Source organism: Centruroides sculpturatus, unplaced genomic scaffold (genome assembly GCF_000671375.1).
Source record: "Centruroides sculpturatus isolate CEXI.00-Female unplaced genomic scaffold, Cexi_2.0 scaffold155, whole genome shotgun sequence".
NCBI lineage: Eukaryota > Metazoa > Arthropoda > Arachnida > Scorpiones > Buthidae > Centruroides > Centruroides sculpturatus.
In genome coordinates this window covers 494,779-517,779 of record NW_019384386.1, presented here as the reverse complement: position 1 = coordinate 517,779, position 23,001 = coordinate 494,779, and the positions used below count along the sequence as shown (strand labels likewise).

Sequence of the window (23,001 nt, the reverse complement as noted above, 5' to 3'; positions counted from 1 at the left end):
GATCTGGTTACTACCATAATGATTATCTCCACAGAATGTGGGTGTGTGGTCACTCTTAGCTTCATTTCTCCCCATAGACCTTACTGGCATGGGTGTCCCTACCAGGAGCTTGTGCTCCAGCCTGCATTGCCCTATGGATCAGTAAAACTACTGGGCTCTCCCACCACGACCAGGTGGTGACCACGGGAGAGTTATTATTATTATTATTATTATTATTATTATTATTATTATTATATTATTATTATTTTGTTATTGGGATGTTTCCTACATAATGTATATACCAATCTGATGTTCCTGCGAAATGTACTGTACATAGATTGACAAAGGAAAGATGTATTAATAACTAAGCAACAGTATAGTCAAACAAAGTATTTTATTTTGATGTATATGAACAGGTTCTTTTGGATTCCAACTCTGCAGTAATTAATTACAATATGGCATCATACAATATTCCGACAGACCATTACAAAATGTATTGTTCGCAACAAATATAAATGATGACTGAAAAACTATGACTAATTCTTACTAATACTAACTTAAAACTAAGGAAAAGAAAGATGATAGGGGATAGAGAATCTAGAAATATAGAATATAGTAAGGAGTGAAATCCCGGGGTTTTGCTGGACTTCACAATTTTGGGTGGGATACCATGTTGAACTTTTTCTGAAAAAGTCTCTCATTGTCATTTCCACTAGGTTTTTGTACCTCATTATTACACCTTTTTATCATAATTATGATAGAATCCAATTCTCAAACTCTCTCAAATCCTCCAGTTGTTGCCATTTGCGACCTGGAGCACCACATTCAACCTCCTGGTCCACCACAAGGTCTGGATCCAAGAATGTCTTTCCTTTATTTCACTGGCCCCAGGGCTTCTTTTCTTTCATTGTTCTCCATGGTTCCAAAAATCGGTCATCCCACCCAAGAGAATAGAGTTAGTAAGGAAAGTTCTGGAAGGAAGAAGAAACAAAGAACAAAGGAGATGACTAAAACTATACCTAAATTAATATATATAAATATGGCATACAGCCATACCAATACCTAGTGCTATTCAGGACTAGAGTCAAGTCATAACTACATAAAACAAATGTTTTTTTAATGTGCTATTCATGTGTTAAAGAATTTCTTGACCTTACTATATGTGTTTAGAATGATAGCCTTCTATTGTGTGATATATATGCTGTTGTCAAGCCTTAATGTTTCTAGACTTTTGTATAAAGTATTTGGTACAACACCTGTGCAAGAAAGAACTATTGGCACAATAAGTTAATACCTCATCCATTCTCCACAGATACTTTATTTTGTGGACAAGTTCTGAATATTTACTAATTTTTTCAGTGTATGTATTTTGCATGTTGTGAGTGTTTCGAACAACTATGTCTATGATGTACAGGTATACCTCGCCTTATGTCGATAATTGGTTCCAGGAGAAACGACGTAAGTCAAAAAATGACGTAAGTCGAATTTATTTGTCTCCGAATGTACTTGTCACTAGGCTAAACCATAAATTACCATTCCCAATTCTGTATTTTATTTATTAATGCATTTTTAATAATATATGGTTAATAAGGATCTATTTTAAGCTTACAAATAAATTTTAGTTTTTAATATAGTACAGAAAAAAGTAATCTAAATTTACGAATGCATGTACTGTAAATACAATACATACTTGTTAATATATATATTTTAATATGATTTTATGTGCTTTAAACGCTTTGCTAGTGATATTACGACTTCAATATTTGTGGCGGACAGACGTAAAGTTGAATAAAATGACTTAAACTTGATTTTTATTTTTCCATATACTTTTTTGACAAACGACGTATAATCGGGAACAACATAACTCGAAATGACGTAAGTCAAGGTATACCTGTATATGCTTTTGTTTTGTTTGTAGATGAATAGGATGTCTATTCTGTAGTGATGTATTGTTTTATCTGTGATTATGGCTCAGTAATAGTACAGTATATTCTGTGTTTTGTTTTCTATGAGTGTCTGAAGAGTGTATTTGTAGTATGGTTTCTGATTGCAGAAGTTTGTCTTTTTGTGTATGTGTAAGCATTTGTGTGTAAACATTTCCTGTTTAATTGTCAATGTACATATTCAGTTTGTGTTAAAAGCTTGCAACCTGATGTGATGTGTTGTATTAGTCTTGTGCATGATGTAGTATTACCTATAGAATCTATTGGTAACATTGTCATCAAACAAAGCACAATGGAAATAGGACAACCAGGACTAACTATCAAATTGCATTGAACATAGATTGAATTGGCAGCAACAAAAAAAAATTGCATGTTAGGTAAGAAAATTATCACAATCAAGATACTGAACCACTTCTGTTCTACCTGTTACTTAACCAAGGATAAATGAAAAGTTTGGTTTATTTCATAAATGATAAAACTTTCTTAATTCTAGCTTCAACTTCCACCAAATCCATATGGAAAAATTAAATACTTCAACTGCTAACAGGATAAGGTGTCCTACCCTGTTAGTGATTGTATAGGTTATTTAATTTTTCTTAGTTCTGCTTTAAATTTAAATTTTACTTGAAAAAAATAAAACGATATCACCATTTTCTAGATCAAAAGCACTTTAAACTCAAATTTAAGCCAAAGTGATTTAAAACCAAAGAACCAATATTTCTTATGTTAAAAAGTTATGAATTTTAAATTTTAATAAATAAGTACAACATTTTTACATTACCTCATCACATCCTGCATCAAAATACTGGATAACATCATTTATTATTTTCTTACTTCCTTTTAATGTTTTTATGAGGCTTGTAATTTTGGGTAAATCAGTAGGAACAGCATATCGTACCTGAAAATGGCTGTTAAGTAAATATGAATTAATATGCATTCATAAACAACTAAAAGTTATCTGCTTAATGTATTAATTATTCCTGATGGAAAATATACTGTATTTAATTAATAAATTAATCTATTGAATTACTCATCATAAATAATACTGTATAATGCAGAAGTTAATGTTTTTAAAATTTTTTAAAGTTATTTCTTTATTGCAGAAGTTAATGGTTTAGCAAACTGGAAGTAAAATTCTTGCACTATATAAAACTAAAATCACACCCAAAACAAACATTCACCATCTATTAGAGACTGTTCAGATATAAAAGGTTAATGATTGAAATTAATTGTATTCTTGAATTTTTCCAGTGGACAGTAGAGCCTCTACATTACTACAAAGATACATTTAACAATTGAGACCACACTTCTCAGAGAGAAGTAATCAATTAATCACTAACCACCTTATGGCTGCTGAGATTATGCTTTAAGTAAAGTTTTCTCATAAGCCATAGGGTAGTTAGTGATTAATTAATAATACATTGAACTTTGTGGATATATCTTTTACCAATGATCCCAAAATTATAAACATTGACATAATTTTGGGATCCTTGAGATTGCCTAATGTTTTTAACACAATTTAAAACATCAGCCACTTTTTAGAAAGTATTTATTTGTTTAAACATTAAGTATAAGCTGTTCTTAAATAACATAGCATTCAAAACAATATTATTTGTAACTTCAAAAATTAACATCTTCAAGAAAGATTAGAAAAATAGAAAAAGACATCTTGTGGCTATCAATTAGACTATGCTGTAATTTTATATGTATGTACAAATAAATATATGAATAATTATATAAATACCTGTACAAACTTGCTTTATGACACAAATATAAATTATGAGGAAATAAAGAATTTGGTCTTGGTGTTAACATCTGAAAAATTTTTAAGAATCATTAATAAAATAAATCTAAGCATTTAAAACCACAAAAATATGATATTAATTTAATTAAAATATTCAAGTTATTACAATGGTACCTCATACTTTGAGTGACTAAGTTCAAATGTTCAAGAGTTTGAATGCTAAATTTGAGAAAAATTTGATCCGGAGTTCAAACGATCTTCTATATTCAAATACAATGAAAAATTATACTGGCTATGTAAACTCCACCTGTTATGCACCCAAGTTGTGTCTCATTTTCACTGTGAAAGCGTCTCTTGCATTATGCTTGTTTTTCAGTGCTTTTCTTGCTGTATTTTTGGTGTGCTGGTTATACAAGAACACCAAACAAACCTATTTATTAACCATGGCATACAAGAAGAGAGTGGAAGCAACAAAGCCTGTAGTAATGACAAATGAGTTGAAAATGGAACTTATCATGAAGTATGAAAGCAGCATATGGAGGATCTAGTGGCCATGTTAATATGCCAAGGTCAATAATGTGTACCATTCTTAAAAACAAGGAAAAAATAAAAGCAGTAAATGTGGCAAAAGCTGTGACAATGTTGACCTCCAAGAGATTACATATTATTTCATTGAGATGAAAAAATTCTTACTAGTGTGGATAAATGAGAAGCAATTGGCTGATGTTATCATCTCTAAGAGGGTTGTTTATGAGAAAGCCAAGTAGTTACATTGTGATCTTAAGAAACAGAACATCACTTCTCCTGGCTAGGTTACAGCAAATGTCATTTTCATTTTATTATGTAGTATTTATAGGTTTTATTTATGATTTTCATGTTTTAATTTATTATTTAGGATATTTGACTGTGTTATTTTTACCTTAAATTATGTATATTTGCTGTTTATCAAAATGGATACTGTCTAGGATCTAGGAATGGATTAATTTGCCATTATTTCTAATGGGGAAAATTGAATCAGACGTTGAACAACCATATGGAATAAATTAAATTTGAAATACAAGGCACCACTGTATAATAATATATTTTATAAAAATAAAATAAATTATTTAAAACAATGGAGTCAGAATTTTTCTATCTTACTTAATTCTACTATCAAAGAGTACACAAAAATTTTAAATTTTCCTTCTTTTCTGACTTATAGAGGACTAAAAATTTCTTAACTCTAAACCATTTATTAAAAAATGAAATAGAATTTAAAAGGTTAAAAAATTTTTCCAGAACAACTAAATTTAATATGAGAGAAAAAGAAGTAAGAACAGTAAGTAAGAAGCATTTTATTAAATGGATACCCAGAAAATTTGTTAAAAAAGTGGTATGATGATTTCATGTTAAATAGATATCAAGTAAAGAAAAAACAGGAAATTAAAAAGTATGTATCTTTTCCATATATTAAAGGATTATATGAAAAAATATCAAAAAATTTTAATAATATTAGCTCCTATTCAAAAAAACAGGTTATCTGAACTAATGAAAATAAGTAACATTAATAAAAAATATCCATTAGAAGAAGCTGGTGTGGTATACAGATTACAATGCATGTGTGGAATTCCAAGTTTTTACATTGGAGAAACTAAACAGAAGTTAAAGGTCAGAACATCTTGCTGCAGTACAATTAAAAGTTAGTACTTTACTAGTATTTTTACATTGTAATGCTCATAGTTGTCAAATTAATATTAATAAAGTAAAGATTGTATACAAAGAAACAAATTGTGTAAAAAGAAAATTTAAAGAATACTTTGCAATTGTTATGCAAAGTAACTCTGTAAATTTGAATAATGGTGTGCTGCTAACGAAATGCTGGGTAATCCTCGTCCAGTATAAAAGTTGTAAATGCGGAATAGGAAACTGTAATGGAGATTTATCATAGTTGGCATTTAGAACTATATTGTATATTTACAAGCCCTACTGAAGAGGCTGGTAAACTGGCAAAATGCATTTAGGGATAAATATGATGTAATAAAAAAGTGTTTTCTCTCTACAATAACCTGGTTTAATTTTTTAACCTTTTAAATTCTATTTCATTTTTTAATAAATGGTTTAGTTAAAAAATTTTTAGTCCTCTATAAATCGAAAAGAAGGAAAATTTAAAATTTTTGTGTACTCTTTGATAGTACAATTAAGTAAGATTATATTTTATATTCTGTAGCATATATTTAAAACATTGCTTTAAATATCAAAAAATGCTTTTCAAATATTTATCCCTCAACCTATCTCCAGCAGGATGGGTGGCCCAAGCCTCTACTCCCACTCACTTTGCTTCCTCCTTAATTCACTCACCTCTCTTGGGCCAACCCTCCTTACTTTACTCATTTTGCTCACTTGTTCAAAAATTTCAAGATGATTCATCAATTTCCAGTGCTGGTGTTCTTTTTTTTTCAGAAAAGTGCTGGGACGATTTTGACTAAGCTAAGTATTTTATATATATATATATATAGAGCAGATTAAAATAACTATCCAATTTCTATTTTTAAATTATATTATAATGAATTCAAAGTAAATCAAGTTTTTGTTCAAAATCTGGCAGTAAAGCTGATTGCTGTCAATTATTGAAGTTGTTTTATTCAGTATATTGTACAATATTACACTACATAGAGTGTAAACATAAACATTGTACCAAGCTGTATTTTATATTAGCTAAATACAAGTGAACAAGGATATGAGTAATAATGGACCTAATTACTGTGCACTCCTGAACCACTCTTTTCACAGGACTGAACCCTATATTGGCTCCTAGGAAAGATAATGGCATGGTTTAAATTACAAAGCCATAAAGTATCTTTATGCTTTATGGCTTTGTAAACAGAAGATTTTTCTGTTTAGTTAAAATACTCAAAGTGGAAGAGGTGGTTGGACATTATCAAAAAATGGGTAGTAGAAGCCTTACACAATTATCTGCTCTATCATGTCTGTTCTATATCTGAATCAAACATACCATTTTCATTCTTTGTCAATTTATCTTATTTCAATTATATGCTTGCAAAACTTCCTCTTGATGTAAACAGATATGTTAAGAATTTTAGAATTAGAAAAATTCTCATATAAAACCCCTATGGATTTGTAAATAATTGATGGCACATCACTTACTTTAGGAATACAAAACATTCAGAAATGCCTTAGTACTTTTGAACTAAACAGCTCATCTTTAGAAGCAACATGAAAAGCTAGATTTGAACACATTCACAAAGTTCCAATAGTTTGAAAACTGTCAATGGTTAAAAACACCTAAGACTTTAAAGTTTAAATGCTATAATGCCGTAGTATTCCAAAATTTAAAAAACACTTTTAAAGTTTAAAAACACAATATGACAACCAAAACAATGGAGAAGTCTTATTATAAGTTCAATAAATGGTCCCTGTAAACCTTCCATTGTACACTCTGTGCTTATCATCTGCATGTATCCTTATACCTTGTCATAGACACCATTTTGATGCAATAGAAGAGTTTCTGAATCCTTGACAATAACTGCTCGTTTGTGTACACCTTACTTAAAAATTCAAAACCTCTCTGCCTCAGCTATGTTCTCTTTTTCTCTAATTTCCTGTAATATACCATAATGCAGAGAGGCTTTTAGGGAAGGTCTACAAAAGCAAGTAGTTAATGTCAATGATGCAGAAACCCTTCTAATGCATGGAAATGGTATCTATGACATAAGAGTACATGCAGACAATAAGCACAGAGTGCACAGTGCAAGATTTACAGCAGGGGTGTCCAACTGGCAGCCCATGGGCCACATGCAGTGCATAAATGTGTAAACAATCATCAGGAAACAAACAATTTGTTGTCTGATGATGCCTGTTCAACACGGACAAAAACGTTTGCATTTGTTTAAATTTTGTTGCTGGTTTTGTAGGTTATTGCAGTTGTTTATTAATATTGTAATTATTAAATTATTAAACAAAAACATACTTACTCATGCCTCTAACCGGTGTGTAGAAATACAAAAATAAATAATTTTGTATTTCTACACACCGGTTAGAGGCACGAGTAAGTACGTTTTTGTTTATCATACACCCCAGTGTGCACGAAGAAGTTATATTAAATAATTTTATTCTTTTAAGATTATTTGCAGTTTTGGTAAAACTATTAGCTTTTACAAAATATACAATTAATTACAAATAACATGAATTGTTTTCATTTAAAAATAATAATAAATTACCACAAAATGCTTTAATAAAGGAAATTCCGGCAGGCTGTGAGGTACGGTAATTATGCAATGATCTATATTTTCGTATTTTTCAAATGCAGAAAAAAGAAATTCTATCGATCTGAAACAAATCATTTATATTAGTAAAATTAATTAAATAGTAAATAATAACTTAAAATTCTTTAACCTAAATTGTTAACTTTGGTATTTAATTTTTTTTTATATGACATAACTCGGATATGGTCTTTACTTAAAGGCCATTCCAAAAATATGAAGAAAGCCAACGGTGCCTTTAGACTATTGTAAAGGGGAAAGAGCTATGAAAAAAAGGGCATTATACAAGAAGCTTCAAACTATGATTTGACATTGGATTGGCATTGCCACAAGGTTGCATTTTGGATAACTTGGCCTCAAAAAACAAGGAATTTTGTTTTGGTCAACATATGACAAACAAATAACTACATAAAAATAGTTACAGGGACAATGGACAAATATCATTCATCAGTTTCTTTTATGTTTGCAGAATAGGATATCTAGAAGTCATGAGTTTTCTGTTGTTTGTTGATAATGAAATTTGGGGCCCCTTGGGTATTAGAAAAAGGGTAACCCAGATGAAAAAGGATCTGTGTGCCCAGGTGCCCCTGTATATTTATATACAGGTTAAAGAAAGTGTTTCTTTAACATCATCTTGTTATTTCCTTGTCGTCTTTACTTACGCCCCTGTATATATATATATATACAGGGGCACAAGTAAACTAGATATTTATAATTTTACTTATTTCTTTCATTTTAATTTTCAGGCAATGTCACTAAGACAATAATCATCACTTCCTAATACAATTGTTAGATTCCGGGCTTCAAAATTTATAAAAAGAATAATGTTTTATAATTTATTAAAATAATTGTTAACAAAAGAGAAAATTTTAGAAAAGATAACAAGGAAATAACAAGATGATGTTAAAGAAAACACTTTCTTTCCAATTACACTGCTTCCTCAGATGGTTACTCAACTTGGGAAGCAAGAGAAGGAAAATTCAGATTGGTTATTAACAGAGTCTTCATCTGATATTACCATTTTTGGAAATGTTCTAACTTAGAAGACAGACCAAAAGATATAAAGGGACTACTCAAAGGTCATTGAGGTCATCCAGTTCTTGTTGGCGACCTGGTTTAGCAGTTCCTGTTAGCAAGTTGATTCAGTCATCTGATCATTTGTCACTCGACTGGTCAAGTTTCTCTTACCATTAAAACTGCGACAATTTTCCCATTTAATACTATAAGGACTGAAACTAGAAGACCTCCTCACAAAGACTCCATTTGTCAATGAGGTAAATACCTGCTCATGATCAATTGTGAGTACTCTCTCTCTCTTGCAATCAGGACCTTAACTATAAGATAGTCATAAGATAAAAAAAAAAGGGATTTGGAGGAGTTAGTAAAGGACAGATGAGATAACTTGTAAGTAAGAAGTACATTTTAGAAATTTCAGCATTGAGTTTTTTTTCAAAAGAGATGGAGATGTAGAAGCCCACATAGATAAAGCATTAGAGATCAAATGTTAGTGAAGAATATTGCACGGAGAATATTTTTAGCAGAAATTGTTTTAAAATTGCAGCAAATAGGAATTTTTCTGATTAAATTATCAATTTACAGACTAAAAGTGAGTTTAGGGTCAAATTTTATTGCTAGGTTTAGAATGTTAGGAACAAGTCGTAAGTGCCAATTGTTTAGTTGGATGATAATATTGAGAGATAATCCAACAAGACTGAATAGCATAACTGGTTTTCTTAATATTTATTAAAAGATTTAATATTTTAAGTAATTTGTTTAATTTATTCATATCATCTGTAATACTGTTTTGCAGGAATTAGCAATCTTGATGTCATTGACATAGATGTTGCACTTGGTGATTTTAGATTTATCTAACAGAATATTTAGTATAGTTTAAAAAATTTGGTTAAATTCTCAACCTTGTTTTGTATTCCTCCTTTATGTAATAGAAATGAATGCAAAAACAATTACTCTTCTGTAAATTTGAATTAAATCCTTCAAACGTACTAACAGAGGGTGAATGAGATTTTGGATATTCAAGTTCCTGAAAGTACCAAAATAGATATTAAAAATATTTTTAAACCAAAATATCATATGTAAACATCCCAAGAACCTGATGTATTAATAATCCCCAACCAACAACCAAATTAAAAAATTGGGCAGAAATCATGCTACAAATGTTAATTATTATTATTATTAATATTTGTAGCATAATTTCTTCCCAATTAATTTGGTGGTTGGATGATTATCAAACTCAAACTATCATATTTATTGTAATACATACATACATACATACATACAACTTTTAATTATTCAATTATATTTAACCTAAAATATGAATGAACAAAACACAAAATTTTAAGCCACAGATTCAAATCATTCATTGTCAAAGATGACAATGTAATAATTTTTTTTTGGTTTTGTTTTGGTGATATTCAGAATTTATTAGACACTAGCAGATAAGCCCGGCATTGCTTGGGCAAAAAGTAACAATAGCAAAGATTATATATATGGATATATATATAGTGAATGTATATAGCAATATTGTATGCTTTTATGTTCCATTATTTAGTGGGATAAATTTGTTAGATTATACATATAATTCCATTCTAACTGATCTTGTTCTAAGAGAATTATAATATATTGTATTGAAATTTGAATTAGTTTAATGGCAATAAATAAAATAATTACAAAAATAATGAAAATCTTACCTCTTCAAAATCAACATTCTTAATATTTTCTGTTTCACTAAATATAAATTATTTTAAAAAAGTTTAAAATCTTTTAATAAAATCATATTTTTAAATAATAATCATTAAAGTCTTATCATAGTTAACATCAAAAATCTAATTACAGTTTATTTTTGCTCCTTCAAAAATAAAACATTTTAAATAAAAATACAACTGTCATTTGCCGAAATACAAATAATATCCTTAGAAATACCATTTACAGCAGTTTAACATATTTTCTCAATGCTTTAATTTAATATCATAAATAAATAAAATATTATTATACCAATGTAATATTTTGCATTGTAATTGCAATGTAATATTTTGCATATTATAATGCATCTTATTAAATATTTTCAATGGTACAGGTATGTTCCACTTAATGAAAGACTACATATAAGGAGACTATATATAAAGACTACTTATAGGAAGTCCTATAAGGTTATAATGGGCAACTAAGAATTTTTCAGTTCCATACATTTTCTATGTTTGGATATGTAAATACTTACCTACTTAAAACTTACAAAAAATAATTAGAGATACAAGAGGTCTTCATTTTTATTATTATTAAAGACACAAAAATGTGATTCTTTGAAAAATCTTGAAAATTTAATTTAACTCATAAATACAATAATTTATTTCACATTTCAGTTATTATAATCAAATATTTAAAATTTAATTGGCAAAATAACAATTTAATTTTTATTTGTTCAGATCAAATAAGAATGGGAAAGAATATGAACAACAAGCAATTATTTATTGTGATATCGTCACAATGCCAGGCTGCAATTTTTAATCATATTTTTAAATTTATTTAACTTAAAATGTATTCTCTCTATCTCAAATTACCCTTGCCCCCATATATCATACTTTCCTTAAACAATAGAGTCATGCCGGTCATCTATATAACACCTTTTGGAGGGAAAATTTTTAAATTGAAATAATGTGACTTCCAGTTTGCATTGGAAGTTCGTATATAGTTAATCGAGGCCTCCTGTCACTCCAAAGGTTTCCATATCTGGTTTCATCTTTCATCTACCTAACTCCATTCTCGAGATTAAGGAAAGACAGACTGATGGATGGATGACAGTGGGAATTTATAGGTCTACAATTTTTTCAAATTGCAGCCCAACAATAGAAAATGTCAGCAACAGATTATGTTCCTTTGGGACTCTAGGCACAATTCTGTTATAAGCCCCTGTATGTAAAAGTGTTTTTTTTTTGTTTTTCTTTTAATATTAAAAAGAAAACAAAATTGTTAATTTATGAGTTATGTCATTGTTTTTACCAGAATGCAAAATATACACTTTTTAAAAATTCACTAAATATTTAGAGGCATATTATCTTTTTGCTGTGCAATTTTTGAGGCCTCTCAAGATGATGAGACCCCAGATGTATGTCTAGTGTGCCTATTGGGTAATCCACAACTGTAAAAAGAAGAGCAATTTTTCATATATAATAAATATTAGAGTAAATGTATTTACAGTCTCAATTCTTCATCTCTCTCATTTTCCATTTCAGTTTTCTTTACTAATCTGTGAAATGATTTCAGATCAAAATTTTTATTTAACAATTCGACATCGACTTCCGCCGAAAGTATCATAAGTCCAACGGCAGAATCTTCAATCTAAATAAAAACCATCAAATATATAAATAACTACCTGAACAAATTTATTATTTATTTATAAGTGGATGGGTGTTTTTGGCATTGATAATGACAGCCAGATGGCCAAGACAGTTAACATATTGGCCTACAGTTCAGAGGAACCTGGAATCAAATCCAGGCAAGCACTCCCCAAGAATTTTTTGTAGACAGTGGATCACAGACATGTTGGGCCTGTTGTCCCTCTCCATCCAGCCATTCCTGTTGTGGATCTGGCTAAACTCACAATGAGCACATTAAAAAAAAAGACATCATAGTGTTTATGGGATGGAAAGAATCAAAAATGAAAAATAAATAAATTAAAATTTTAAAGATATTACACAATCTGTACAAATTACATAATATCTTNCTATTTTAAATATACGAAACTTTTATCAACATAAGAAACATTAAAAAAATTATTGATTTCATTAGTCCAGTTAAAATGATTTTTATTGTAAATGCAAATTACTTTTGGATGCATTTTCTTAAAATTTTGCATTATTTTAATATATTGTCACAGAACAGACAAAACTTCAAACAAACTTCAGACAAAACATTATTAATTTCTTTATAAGGAGGATACATAACATAACTCTAAAACTAAAGATCCAATTAAAATCTGCTTTATTATTATTTTATTAACTTTGTTAGGATTGGTTCTGTAAATAATTATTTTTATTAAATATTTTAAAGATTCACTCTCATCATCAAAATAATTTTGTTTTCAGAATGTAAAATTATGAGCATAATAAAATATGTTTTATATTACAATTAAAACTAAAAATGTTAAAAATTAAACAAGATATTTTTTAAACTCTTCCCAACCTGTGGGCACTAAGAAAACCTTTTTGGTGCCCACTAACTTATGTAACATTAATTACAAACAACTTTTTTATTTCGATAAATGGAACATAAAATTATAAATTTTTCTTGCAAAACCTGTCTCCATTATTACTTCTTATAGTGTTCACATTCAACAATATTATAATGAAGTGGTCTATATTTTATTTACAGTCTGCTTCTAACATTATTTATTTACTTAAAAGCTAATTTATAATTTATAAAAGTAATTTAATACATAATAAATACCTCTGCAACTAGAATAAATGTATTTTCATTAACCAATTTAAGTAATTCGACAAAATAAAATTCTCCATAGGTTTTGGCTATTAGAGGATTCTTCTGATTTAACAGCGGACTCAACTGATCGTTATCTTCAATTCTAAAGGTAATAATAGAAATCAATATAAATATCGTTTAACATGGTCTTTAAGATTAATGGCTGCTGGATTATATTGTGCTATATAAATGCTGTTATTTAGTAACCAGTATGGTTATATCTAAATTAATAATTGGTAGGTTTGCTACCTGGATGGAGGTCCGGGTAGTGTAACAGGCAATGTGACTGCATGATATTTGAAAGTTGTGGGTTTGAGTCCCAGTTTGGACCAATTCTTTTCTTCCAGAGATTCTAAAATAGTTATTAAAATATTAATTTAATTATAATTATTCAATTTATCAAGAGATGGTGCCTAATGCCTACCATTAGGCCGAATTACTTAAAATTTAATCATTAATAGTAACATTAACATAGCCAAATATAATCCAAAAATCGTTTGGCATTAATAGAATTTAAAGAAGTATTTTTAAAATAAATAATAATTTTAACATAAAAATAATACAAAACATTAATCAGGTAAATTAGACCCTTGAAAAACAAAATGCATACTTTTGATTTCTAATAAAACAAATGTGCGCCAATTGGAACAAATATCAATGCTGAGTTTTATGTAAGTGTTTTTTAACATCTAAGAGAACAACTTTGATGATAAAGACACTGGATTTGTGAAAGAGAGACAGACACTAGGTGTTTACCTGATAACACCTCAAGACCATATAAACCATACTAGTATGGAAATTTCTGGCATGAAATTCTTTAACTTTCATTTCTAAACCATCTTATTTCTTGAATTTTCCACACTGCAAGCAAGCATAAAAAGAATGGCATTTCAGAACAAGAGAAATTTATAATGAACTGCAGAATGAACTGAAGAATCCATTCCATAATCAGAATATGTGGTGGCTTTTCAGAACCGGAAAAAGCAATTTCAGAAGTGTATTGCAGCAGAAAGGTTTATGTTGAGGGCAATAACATTTAAATAGTCTAAAGATATATGTTTTGTTTCATAAACAGTTTCCATATATTTTGATCAAATCTTGTATTAATATAATTTCATTATTATATACTGTACATAAATTCTCTATTACAAAACAAGGATCAACTAGAAAAGTTACAAACAGACTTTGAACTAATATTTCGTGCATTTATTTCTAAATTAACGATCACATAATGCCTTTTAAATATAAAAGTTATAGAAAAATAACTTACCTTCCATCTCTAACATGCATTAACTTTTGAAAATTTTGTCTATATGCAACATACAATATTTTGTCTTTATTTACTTCAGTTATGGGTTTAAACACAGTTTCTAAGTGATCTAATAAATTAAAAAACATGAAATTATAACCTAAACAACAATATAATTTATTCATTATAATATTAAAAAACTTGGAATATCATACCAATAATTTAAAAAATTTGAATTAGCATATAACAAGCACTTATTTATTGTGACATTGTCACAATGCTGGGCTGCAAATCATATTTTTAATTTATTTAAAATATATACTCTCCATCTCAAATTAGTACTGTAGTGTCTTGCCCCTGTACATCATACTTTCCCATTAGCAATAGAGTCATACCAGTCATTATCTAACTCCTTTTGGGAAAAAATTTTAAAATTGAAATAACATGACTTCCAGTTTGCATTGGAAGTTCATACATAGTTAATCGAGGCCTCTTTAAGCTTTCTATATCTGGTCTTGACTTTTATTTATCTAACACCACTCTAGAGATTAAGGAAAGACAGATGATGCTTTGTCTAAAATTTTTCAAATTGCAGCCCAATAAAGCTATTTTAAATATACGAAACTTTTATCAACATAAGAAACATTAAAAAAATTATTGATTTCATTAGTCCAGTTAAAATGATTTTTATTGTAAATGCAAATTACTTTTGGATGCATTTTCTTAAAATTTTGCATTATTTTAATATATTGTCACAGAACAGACAAAACTTCAAACAAACTTCAGACAAAACATTATTAATTTCTTTATAAGGAGGATACATAACATAACTCTAAAACTAAAGAAAAATTCTAAAATATCAGGTAACCAAAAAAGTTCTGTCGTTTTTTGTTGAAAGAAAACAAACATAAAAATGTATAGGAAATAACACAATTTATTCATCAAAATAACCACCCTCACATTCAATAACCTGTTCCCAACGGGAAACAAGCTTATAAATTCCATTTTTATAAAAGTCACGATTTTTAGAGTTGAAAAACTTCCCTAATTCCGTTTCTATAACCTCTCTATTTCTAAACTGTCAATTTCGCAGATGATTATCTAGGCTTAAAAATAGGTGATAGTCAGAAGGGCTAATGTCAGGGAAATAAGGAGGGTGCAAAAGAGGTTCCCATCCAAGGGTCTGAATTGTGTCAGAGGTCACACGCGCAACATGATGTCTATAGCATTATTGTGTAGGAAAAGAACGCCTTTATGGTTCACTAAAGCTGGTGGTTTTTTCAAAAGTGATTGGTGAACTCAATGCAGTTGGTCACTGTAGACATTAGCAGTAATAGTCTGGCCAGATGGTATAAGTTCATAGTGAACAATTCCATTTGCAGTCCACCATATGCACAATATTGGCAGGTGCCAATTGATGAAGTATCCATTTACTGAGCTTGTAAACTTTCCCAAGACAATGCAAATGTAAACGGACAGTTTCATCACTTACGGAGAACCTTTGTGCTAACATCTGACAAGTTTGAGCAGAATATTCTTCGATTGCAGCCTGTAATTCAACATCATTCTCATGGCGCATCTTTAAGCGACTCATTGCCGGAAGAAAATTTTGTAAACCATCTTTGGGTGGTGTGAGTGCTAACAGAACCTTGTCCAAAAGCCTGGCATATTTTTTGAGCCATTTGCACAGCACTTGTTCCAAGTTTAAACTCATACAACATACAAGCACGAATTACAGAGTTTGGAGTACTCATCTTCAAGTCAATTTTTATAATATTAAGAGATAACCTTTCCACTTCTCTTTATATAAGGTGAGTCAGCATTAAATCTTGATTAACATATTGCTGGAATTTTAGTGTCATCTATTGTGTATTGCGTGTAACATTCTTTAAACTTTGTAGTTTCACAAAAAACGACAGAACTTTTTTGGTTACCTAATATTAAATACAGGTACTGACCTAAATATTAAATGTTCAAAATTTTTGAGCATTCAAAAACAGATCTAAGCTCCAATGATTCCAAAACCGAATGAAAATATTCAAATGTATTGTGTTTTGAATTCATTTTGAAAGCTGTCATGGTATCTATTCACCTGTCAAGAGCCATGTGACAAGGGTCCATTTCATTATATTTAATAATAAAATAATAATTATTATTATAAATAAAAATATTAATATACAGAGTGGCCCAAAAGCCAGTTAACAGCATTCTGTTTTATTTTTCAGGTATACTTATAAATACAGTAGAGCATCGATTATCCGACCCGCGATTAACTGTCACCTCGGTTAACCGACCGCGTTCTAGTCGGCAAATTCAAATGTCTGCTAGTGATGTGGCGCTACAATATTTGGCTATGTCTTGGCTACTTTAATATTATTTTTACATGTTTTAGCTGGTAACACTGGATCGATCATAAAAGCGAGCCAGTATTTAAACAAGGCTTAATTTTCTAATTTTTAATGATACAATAGCGACAATTCTTATTAAAAAAAAAAAATGTGATAGGCTTAACATGGAGGAAAATTCAACGCGAAGTACATTAATAGCGATATACTAATATACTAATTACATGGGATATAATAATATACTACACTAATAATGGATTTTTTCATACTTTTCGGTTATCCGACTTTTCAATTATCTGACCAACCCCAGTCCCCAATTGAGTCGGATAATCAATGCTCTACTGTATGAATCATTTTTTGAGCTGTTAGTGTGTTGTGAAAAAAATTTTGTTGACTGAACAAGAAGAATGCCATTTTGAACAATCTTTATATAGTTTGTAAATAAAAAAGCATTTGAATAAGACAGAAGTTTAGTTTCTACAATGGTTAACCGACTTTTGACTATCCCATATATTTATTATTATATAAAATTTACATCTTGGTTAAAATAATTATTTTAATTAACACAATAATTTGATGAAGTTTAGTTTTACTGAATACTTTCATTAAAAATTAAAAATGCAAATACTGTAATTTTATTTTATATTTGATAAATATTTAATTAAAAATAAATAAATAAACAATTGCTTTAATAAACATATTTTTCTTAGTAATAAAAAAAATAGTATACTTTCGTTAACTTTTGGAACTTAACCCTTTGACTAGTCCAGTGTTTCATATAGCATGGATTTGCATAACATGGCACTTTTTTGGAAAGTAACTGCCGTGTTATACAAGGGATACCTGTATATTGTATTTTAAGTTTTGAATATTCATTATCACTTATTTGAAAGTGTATAGCAATTTGCTCAGAATTTATCCCTCGACCAATGCAGATGGAAAACATTTAATTCAATGTTTGATGATTGTTTGTATGGCTGAATTTCTTCTAATTTCTTTCAATATGGCAGAGAGGTTTTTTTCTCATCATTAGGTGTTAAAAAATAGTGATAGTCTGGTGTTTAATTAAAGTCAAATAATAAATAAAATTAAATTTGTGCAAATATAAATTTATTAAATTTTTCTGATAAGTATGTTACAATTGTCTCTTCTTCGATTTATTAACTAAACTTGAAATATTTTGTTTGACCACATCCTATTGTATTAATAAATTTATTGTATTATTGTATTTTATTTGTATTTATTGTAATTTATTGTATTTTACTAGTTTTTAAGATGATTAACCAATCTTCCATTTTTCATATGGATAGTGTCTTTTCTACACAGATTTTTTGGGTGTAAAAGCAGAATTGGGTGTATACAGTAATCAAACACAGTTGAAATTAATGAGCTGAACTGCATTATTGTATTACAAGTCTAAATTACATATAAAGATGAAATGGAAGTCTGAATAGCAAACGACATAACATATCAACCTGATTGTTCAAACTGCAGATTCAACTTCTATTCTTCTTGACATTTATAGAAAAGCTACTAATTAATTTAATCCATGAGAAAGTTAACATTGCAGTCCAATTAAAAAGAAAACATATTACAGAAAAATTATGAATTTTTTGAATATGTAACTTGAATTTTAAAAAGTTTAACTTCCTTGTTTGGAAGTTAATAAGCTAATAAATATGCTTAATATTATCTTGAATAAGAGAAATTATGTAGAAAATTACATTGATAGCACTAACAATTAAAACTCACCTTGTTTAACAGTTTTCAATAAGATGACAAAACAATATTGTATATGATATTCATTTTCAAATAAATATTGTAGAATTTGTTTCAAATAATGCACTGAGAGAAGAGGGTTTACAAATACAAAATAATGTAAGAAAATTGCATTTATAAACTTAAAACTATGATCCCTAACTTGACTATTCAACCACTGTATCCAAGATGATTCGTCTACTCCTTTAGGATAAATTTCTGGAAAATCCATAAAAGTCGCATGACCGAGAATTTCGTCATTTTTACCAACAACTGTATACATCAAATTTGCCATCTCCCTATTAGAAAAAAAATGTTTTATTATTATATTGATATAAAAAACTTTATATATTCCACATGCGTATAAATTTGTAAAAAGTACAAAAATAATATATAAATGTAAAGGAAAACTTTCTTAAAACATTTTGATTAGCAAATGCAATTTTCTGGAAACTCACAAATTAACAATGACATATAAAATACATTTATATCATTCATTTTTTCATAAATATAATTTAAACTCTCTGATATGCACTGTAGAGCATATCACAGAGATTAAATTATACCAATAGATGCGCAACACTTTTGCACTTTTGTTGTAACCCAATCCAACTTGCAAGGCATTGACAATGACAATGCCTTGAGTCAACCACATTCATTACTGCAACCCATTGGATACTGTGTACAGCAGTTTCTGCAGCAACATTTTACTAATAATAGAATTAATCATGCATTTCCTACCACCTGATCACCTCATTCTCTCAATCTTAATTCATTTAATTAATTCATGTAATTTTGGTTGTGGAGACAAAAAACATGGTTTATTGAAAACATGTTGCAAATTTAGCAGCCTTGAAAGACAATATACCACTGCATGTAAAAATCATCACAGAAGATCAATTATAGGTAATAATTGATCACACTGTTCACTGTCTACAAGTTTTGCACCTTCAGAATGAAGACTACATTGAGCAGTATTTTCAACATCTGTAAGGTCTCTCTGTAGCAAAATATTTTCAACTTTGCAAACATTTCACCAGAAGTTGTATTTCTCAAATGCAATGGAATTCAATTTTCTTGCAAGCAACAAACATTGTACAAATAAAATGTTTCTTGCTTGCAAGAAAATTGAATTCCATTGCATTTGAGAAATACAACTTCTGGTGAAATGTTTGCAAAGTTGAAAATATTTTGTGAGTTGTACATCCTAAATTATCTTTATTCAAATTATAATTGCAATTCAAATGTCAAAACATTTCTGATCTAAAATATATCTTTAATATATGATATATTACGTATGCCATTGCTACTAGTGGATATATTATTAAGAAATATATCAAAGATGTATTTCTTAATAACATATACACTAGTAGCAATGATATACATTAATATCCCCTGGTGCCATTTAAACCTGGGCCAGATCCAAGTATAAAGTATCCATTTGATTGTAATTGTGGACAAAGAAAAACATATATAGGAGAAATCAAAAGAAAATTAAAAATATCTATAAAGGAACATATATAAGTGCCATTAAAGGAAATTGTGCAAATTTGGCAGTAGCAGAACACTGCAATAAAAATGGATGCAAAATAGATTTAAATATGGTTAAAATAAAGAAAAAAGAAAGAAATAATTTTAAAAGATAACTATATGAACACATTGACATAAAAAGACAAAACAATAGAATCAATAACTTGGGAAGAGAAATTCATCAATCCTGGAACAGTATCATCGACAGGGGGAATAATAGATGGAGAGATTTATAGAGGAAATTAAATTAATGAAAAAGTAATTGTACAAGCAAAAGCAAGCGAAGAATAAGTAAGTTTAAGTAAATGTTTTAACCATCATTTTTAAATATTTTATTTTTAAATTTATGTTTATTGTATACAGGTTTATTGTTTGAATATGATACAAATTTTTCTGTTAATTTATTTAAATCTCAATGTAATAAACTACCAAAAGACTGTATGTCATTTTAATTGTATTATTGTCAAGAAAATTTTAGAATATTTTTGTAATTTTATAAAATCCTGTTTTAGCACCTTGTAGATGTAAACCTGCTGATGAGGGACCTTAAAATCCAAAACAAAAATAGTGTACACAGGTGAAATACCAGGTGAACAATAAAGAGTGTTTTTCTGAATAAGTTTCCTCAATTTGCAGAAACCAGACACCAATACAATAAATCCTAATAATACAATATGTCCTAGTAGACATCTATGTAACAAATTGTAAATAATTTGTTAAATAAAGCACTATTTTGTCATTGTATACTTTTATTTAATAAAAATATTAGCAAGTCTGTCCATAAATGATATCCACACTGGAAGGGGGAGGGAGTTAAGACTAGTCAGATCAGGGGGAGGAGAGGAGGTGAACTTCGGTGGACATCCATTTATTTCATTAAATTTTATAGTTTTTGTATTTTATTATATTTATTTCAAAATTTCTTGTGTGTTTCATTTCTATTTATGATATCTAGCATTTATAAATTGATAAAGGCTTTAAGGGGGATCAAGTTTTGTTGGACATACGAGGGGGGAGGTTATAGAAACTTGAACAAACTGGGACAAGAAGAGGAGAGGGAGTAAAATTTATAAGGAAAATGCAGATGTAATTTATGAACGCTAGCCTCCAAGAGCTAACCTCTCTTGCCCCTAAAGTCCAGCCACAGTATATATCTAACTTTAGAAATAGTCATTAATTAAACTAGCATCATCAACAAACAAAAGCAGTTATCAATAGGATGACTATCATGCCAAAATATTGTATAATAAAATAAAGACACAGCTAGCTTGCACTTCATGGAGCTAACTGCTCATTCAGTTTTCAAATTTTATTTGAATATTTGTTTCATGTTCTTAACAGCTTTGACAAAGTTTCAACTTATATTTTATGCATTCTATTCTACATCGGATTATTTCCGTTTAATTTTTCGGTAAATCTCTGTATTCGCCTGTTGATGACAACTAGCAGTTCGTTGAAAGTGCTTGCGCTAAGAAAACGTATGCATGTAACGCCAAACTCAGTGTCTTTATTTTATTAAACAAAAACAGTTACATATTATATATTTTTATTCTCATAAAAACACTTCATTTCTAAATATACTACACTCCAAAAATTAAATATATAATAAAATGTGTTATGAAGAAATAGTTATAAATTCAGATTCTGGTGAGTGTTTTTAAGCCATAACTCATCTTCATATATCAATATTCCAATCTTGTAATATCACACATGTATCTAAAAATCATGTATAGTTGCTACTGAGCATCCTTTGCATAATTATTGGGTTGTTCGAAAAGTAATTTCGTTTTTTTATCACTAGATGGATTAGTTGTATTTTTCCTGCCATTTTCATTCTAAACCGCATTATCATTATACATTTTGACAGCTAGCATTTTAAGGCTTATTTCTAAAAAATTTTGTTTGATTTTGTGCAATTGTTTATTTTTTGTGTCCCATCAAATATGGAAGGTCAAAAGTAGAATTTTCGGCATATTTTGCTCTTTTATTACCGAAAAGGTAAGAATGCTGTTCAAGCGAGAAAAAAAATGTGTGACATGTATGGAGATGTACTGACAGAACAACAGTGCCAAAACTGATTTACAAAATTTTGTTTTGGCAATTTCAATATTGAAGATGCACCACGTTCTGGATGGCCAGTTGAAGCCAATGAAAACAAAATAAAGGTACTGATTGAAGCAAACTGCCAAACAACAACACGTGAAATCACTAAGAGATTAAATCTGTCAAATTGAACTGCTTATGATTACTTGAAACAAATTGGTTTTGTTTCAAAGCTTGATATATGGGTTCCATATGCTCTTTTTGGTGGGATTTTAAGGAAATTTTTTTTTTTGGCGCTTTTACTAGACAATTTAACAATTGATTCGAAAGTGTATTGCCATCGAGTAAACAAATTGAGTAATATCATCCAACAGAAAAGGTGCCAGAATTGATCAACAAAACAGGTATAGTGTTTTACCACGATAATGTAAAATTTCACACAAGTTTGGTAACTCGTCAGAAACTGTTATAACTTAGATGGGACATGCTATCACACCAACCATATTTGCCAGATAGAGCACACACAGATTATTACTTATTCTGGTCTATACAAATTTTTTTTAACTGTAAGACATTTACTTGAAATGACAATGTCAAAAATCACTTGGATCAGTTTTTTGTAGGCAACGATCAAAACTTTTATGAATGTGAAATCATGCTA

At 29.1% G+C, this 23,001-nt stretch overlaps 1 protein-coding gene across 5 annotated transcripts in view; it reads right to left on the bottom strand.

The window, feature by feature from the left end:
* The window catches only part of LOC111618085 (cilia- and flagella-associated protein 61-like), a 55,672-nt gene that overhangs the window by 26,085 nt on the left and 6,586 nt on the right, over nt 1-23,001 (bottom strand). For all 5 annotated transcript variants that reach the window (XM_023359523.1, XM_023359522.1, XM_023359520.1 and 2 more), the window contains exons 3-11: nt 18,762-19,066; nt 14,686-14,794; nt 13,386-13,518; nt 12,136-12,278; nt 10,634-10,670; nt 9,842-9,966; nt 7,884-7,992; nt 3,667-3,737; nt 2,704-2,830 (exon numbers count right to left, since the gene is read on the bottom strand). In XM_023359523.1, coding sequence (XP_023215291.1) covers nt 2,704-2,830; nt 3,667-3,737; nt 7,884-7,992; nt 9,842-9,966; nt 10,634-10,670; nt 12,136-12,278; nt 13,386-13,518; nt 14,686-14,794; nt 18,762-19,066 — 1,159 coding nt within the window. The remainder of the gene's footprint in view (nt 1-2,703; nt 2,831-3,666; nt 3,738-7,883; nt 7,993-9,841; nt 9,967-10,633; nt 10,671-12,135; nt 12,279-13,385; nt 13,519-14,685; nt 14,795-18,761; nt 19,067-23,001) is intronic.